Here is a 5228-nt window from a genome sequence, read left to right on the forward strand (position 1 = left end):
GTCTCGAATCAATAGAGGTTGCGACATAGACTTTTTCTTGAATTTGACTCATTAAAAGTGTTCACAAACAACTTAATATATAGCAGTATCGTTTGATATACGTCAGCGTTATACTTAATATATAGCAGTACATTTCTTTCACCATCTTGATAGTTAGATAAAGTACTTGACTTCATATTATTATTTTTCTTTCAAATGATCTTGAACAAAGGTTGCCTTTACCCACAAAGATGATAGATAGATACTCTGGCTTATTTAATTTTTAGTTTTGTAAAAAAATAATAATCAAAGAAGGACAAACAAAAAATAACGGTTGGAAAGACGAATAAATGATGTTCTTATATATGGAAATAAAAAATACAAAAGGTCTGAAAGATATATTTTTTGTACTGATTATTGATCTATCTTTATAGGATAACTTGACTAAATTAAGAAAGGATATATGTCATTGCTTTATCATAATCAAACTATTTAAGCAAGTTTGATCACCTTGGTGCAATACTAGAGATTGATGCATCATTAATGGAAACACTTTTGGAAGTTTTTGAAGCAGAAGTTTCCACTGAGGTCCTTCTTCCAACTGAGAATGCAGGTTTGTTGGGTTTGGGAATGTTCATCACATCAGTTGCCAACAATAACATGACAGTGGACATGATTGGTCTAGCTGTTGCTGCTTCTTGAACACACAATAAACCAATCTGTATAAACTTCTCAACTTCATTGGATATGTAGGAATTTTCTAACACTGGATCCATCAATTCCAAACATTTTCCTGCGCACCACATTCTCCAACTCTATACACCAAATTTTGATTTGTGAACATTGTTACAACTTTAGATAATATTGTTTGTTAAATCTATGAATCAATTAAGAGAGATAACTCACATATAAAAGAAGACTTTGACCATGTTTTGATAGAAAAAATCCACTGTTCTTTTTCCCACAAATGATTTCTAGAACAAGTACTCCAAAACTGAAAACATCAGATTTCATTGAAAACAATCCTTCCATAGCATACTCCGGAGCCATGTATCCACTGCATGATCAAAATTAATGTAACTTTCTTATCTCTATCATGAAAGAACATATAACAGGGAATTGCATGTTTCAAAACTACGTTATAAAAGAACAAGTCTTACTAAGTGCCCATTACTCGCTTTGTATTTGCCTGGTTCTGACCATTTTCAAATGCTCTAGCTAATCCAAAATCTGATATTTTTGGATTCATTTCATCATCTAACAGAACATTGCTAGCTTTGAGATCTCTGTGGATTACCTTGAGTCTAGAATCCTCATGAAGGTATAAAAGACCTCTTGCTATTCCATTAATAATGCTTGACCTTAGTTTCCAATCAAGTTGCTTCCTTTTTTCATCATCTGACACCATACAGAGTTAGAAGGTTTCTCCGTAAAAGTATTGGTCATAGCATGGAAAAAATTAGTGTATTACCTCAATTTTTGAAGAAAAAAGCAGTGAAAAAAAACCAAAAGGTAAAATCATACCAAATAGGTGAAAGTCAAGACTTGCATTTGACAAATACTCATAAACAAGTATCTTTTCATTTTCCTCCAAGCAGCATGCCACAAGTCTTACAAGGTTGCAATGTTGCAATTTGGCTATAAATGTTACTTCATTCTTAAACTCCTCTGTGCCTTGACTAGAAGCTTTTGATAGCCTTTTGACTGCAACTTGTCTTCCATCGGGTAGAATTCCCTGATAATATGTTGCAATAAAATAATAAGTTTTTTTTTTTTATATATATATTGAAAATTCATATGATATTAAAGAAATAGTTATCGGAGAGTTACATGTTCAAGAGAAAAGAAAATAGTTTCAAGAGGTTTGTTCACAGTTACTCACTACCACAGCAATCTTCTTACATGAAAATGTAACTCTCAAGAGAGAATAATGAGATTATTATTCAAAATAAAAAGAAAATACAATTTACAAATCTAAACGTGTGTTAGTCAAATAATGAAAAAAAAAATTATAAGAAATTACATCCAAATTTCAAAATCAAATACCTTGTAAACTGGGCCAAATCCACCTTCACCTAATTTAGATGCTTCTGAGAAGTTATCAGTACTCTCAAGAATTGTGATTAATGGGATTATAGGCAAATTTGTATATGCAGACAGAGGAATAGTATCAGTTATCAGCCCATCTACAAAGACAAGTTTTGAGTTATGTATATATGAACTAAATGGCCATGTTTAAGTAGAAATAATATATGAATTCTAGCATTGTGTTATTGCTAGAAATTATTACCTTTTCTTACTCTATTCCAGTAACATAAGCAATATATGCTCAAACACAGAGCTACCAACCCTACCACACTCAATCCAATGATCAAGTTTCTTGACCTAGTATCATCCCCATGTTTAGCTGTAACAATATAAAAGAAATTTTTGACAAATTGATCAAATTGAGTAAACAGTCATGAAATTTTGTATGATTGCAAATCAAGAAAAAGTAACTGAAGTGTTGTACCTGTTAAACCAGGCACAATATATGATTGGTTGTTGAAAAGGTAGAACATATAATCATCATACTTTATGTGACAACTTGCAGTTCCTACAAGCCACCCCAACTTATGTTCACAACATTTTGGAACCTGTGCTAGCATTGCCTCCAAGCACTGTCTGCAACTCTCACTGGTGAGGTCTCTGGTGCACTGCACCAGACCATACCTTCTCTGAGTGGAGCTCAAATTGAAGCCATCCATGTAGTACAACTTGTTGGTCTCCACAGTTGCTTTTCTGATCAAACTTCTCATGAAATCCTCACCCTTTTGAATCTCTTCTATATCAGACACAGTTTTGTTCCCAACATGATGCCTTGGATGGTTTATTGTGACATTCCCAATGAAGTTCTGATCGGAGTACCTGAGAAGGCAGAAGTTATAGTACATTACAGCAGAAACCCTGTTAGGGCAGTGCTGAAGGACTCTTCTGGAAGCAGCGGAGACACAGAATTGGCAGAAGTAGCCAACCACATCACCACGGCAGTCATAGAGGCCATACACAGGGGTGGTGTTGCCTATGCTTTTGTAGTTATAGCCTCTGCTTGTGGCTGCATCTGAAGATAGCCATGAGAGGATGTTGTTAATGTTCGATTTGTATGCATTGCTGAGAGGCTTTTGAGGGGTGAAATCACAGTCATCTCCCAAATATAAGGGTGGTTGTGCTTTGGTAACTAGTGATTTGAAGCTTACCAAGAACATCAAAACAAAGAAATATACTGATCTCACATTGAGCTGTGTTTTTCCCATGACTATGTGAATTTTGCGTTGGTGCCAAGTGATATACATATATATATGAATAATATAGTGATTATATATAAATATTTCTTTTTAAGGGAGACTTATTAGACACTTTTTTTTTCTTCTCTAATTACATTATATCAATTTATTACCTTTTTCTATATATAAATGGATATTTTGAATTTTAATGAGGCATGTGTCTAAGTATATGTAAAGACATGTTTAAATAAACATTTCCAAAAAAAAAAGATGTTTAATTCAGAGAAAAGAAATAAAATGAATTTTCTAAGTATTATGTATGTAAAGACATGTTTCTCATTTTTATTTTTAAGTGATTATTTATTTAAATTAAAATCTTTTTTAAATTTAAATAATCATTATATCATTTTATCTTTTAAATAACTATATATACAAATTTTATTGTCATTTTAAACTAAAATAATTATTCACGATAAAAAAAAGTAAGACAGTGTATATATTTTCACTAATTTATATATAAACTAATTTTAATTTATTAAACTTTTTTTTCTTAGAAATTTTTAGAAAAAGTTTTTTCCAAATAATTATGGAAGCAGATTTGGTTCATACGAAATCAAGAGAGTGAAAAATGCACTGATTCATGTGATTATTGTAGGTGGATGAAAGAGATATCAAGAAAACTTTAGAGGGTCCAATCTTGTGATATATGTAAAAGTAAGTGAAATTATTAAAACTAGATCTCAGTCAATGGGGAACGGCTTTAATTTGAAAACGTCTATAATAAATAATTTATTTTATCAAGTAGAACAGATTTTAATTTCTTAAAGAATAAATAACTAAGATAATTAAAATTATTACCGATAAATATAATATTTCATTATTAGCCTAAGATTTTAAATAATTATATTTATAATTAAATAAATTAAAATATCGTACATGTCAAAAGATTTAAATTAGATATTTGTAATAATAAAATCATATTTTTTTAATATTATAAGTGTTTTATATTTTGTGAATTCATCTTTTACTATTTTCAATCTTAAAATGTAAGGTTTAAGACTTTACTAACAAATCAATTGTTTTAAAATATAACATTAATATAATATTAGACATACATTAATTTGACAAGTTAAACCATAATTAATAAATGAATTTCTCTATACATTATTTAGATGAGTATAACTAACAATATTAGATTATATATTTTATATATTGATTATACGACTCTAAGCATACACTAATTTGACAAGTATAGAAAAAAAAGTTAAATATGTTTGTAGTCCCTAAATTATAAAGTGATTTTGTTTATAGTCTTTCTTTCAATAGTACACTTTGATCATTTTTCTTAAGGAAACTATAATTTTTCGTCCTTCAAAACCAACGGTGTTAAAAAGAAGCTGGCTAAAGTCTGGCCACGTGTGATGAAATGTTTCATTATTCACGTTTGCCACGTTGGTATTTTTCAATGCAAAGTCAGCCACGTTTGGCGACACCCTCCAGGAGATCGTCCGTTGTTTCTTCCGAGTCTCCACTGCCATTCTCTCATCCACAATCGGCGAGGATGACGCCATGCGTCTTTGGGGAGTTGCTGACAACAGGTGAGGATGCGTCAAGCTGTTAGGGTTTGTGGTTGAGAGGTTGAGTCGCCGTGAAGGGCAGGGTTTCTTCTGCTGGAGGCGTCGGTGGTGGCTGACCTCGCTAGTGACGGTGAGGACGAGTCACGGAGGAGAAGGGTGTCTCCCTCTCACGCGCGAAGAGAAGCTAGGAGAGGAGAGCTTTCGCGGTTGCCGACGATGACCTTCATGACGTGCGGTGTCGCCGCCGACGCCTTGGGCCGGGAGAAGGTGTGCCACCGTGTTTGGTCCGGTGACGCTACCAAAGATGCACGAAACCTGTTTGATACAATGCTTGAGAGATGGACATCTCTGCATAAGCAACTTGATTGCTTGGTGGTATGGTTGTATCTACACTAGCCATTAGAATCCT

General features: G+C 32.8%; 1 protein-coding gene across 1 annotated transcript; it reads right to left on the reverse strand.

Moving 5' to 3' along the window:
* Window positions 1–320: 320 nt before the first annotated feature.
* Window positions 321–3278, reverse strand: LOC108339881 (cysteine-rich receptor-like protein kinase 10). The gene is made up of 7 exons (XM_017577103.2): window positions 2492–3278; window positions 2270–2386; window positions 2026–2165; window positions 1504–1714; window positions 1140–1377; window positions 886–1036; window positions 321–794 (listed from the first exon to the last, which is right to left on the reverse strand). The coding sequence occupies exons 1-7, from the start codon at window positions 3270–3272 to the stop codon at window positions 486–488; spliced, it is 1947 nt and encodes a 648-aa protein (XP_017432592.1). The 5' UTR covers window positions 3273–3278; the 3' UTR covers window positions 321–485.
* Window positions 3279–5228: the final 1950 nt, after the last annotated feature.

The sequence above is a fragment of the Vigna angularis genome, chromosome 5 (genome assembly GCF_016808095.1).
Source record: "Vigna angularis cultivar LongXiaoDou No.4 chromosome 5, ASM1680809v1, whole genome shotgun sequence".
Taxonomy (NCBI): Eukaryota; Viridiplantae; Streptophyta; class Magnoliopsida; order Fabales; family Fabaceae; genus Vigna; species Vigna angularis.

Excerpts from the sequence above, each read along its gene's own strand:
- LOC108339881 (XM_017577103.2), bottom strand. The coding sequence starts at position 3,272 with ATGGGAAAAACACAGCTCAATGTGAGATCAGTATATTTCTTTGTTTTG. Across the intron at positions 2,387-2,491 it reads TATTGTGCCTGGTTTAACAG|CTAAACATGGGGATGATACT; the intron begins GTACAACACTTC and ends ATATTGTTACAG. Across the intron at positions 1,715-2,025 it reads GATTTGGCCCAGTTTACAAG|GGAATTCTACCCGATGGAAG; the intron begins GTATTTGATTTT and ends ACATATTATCAG.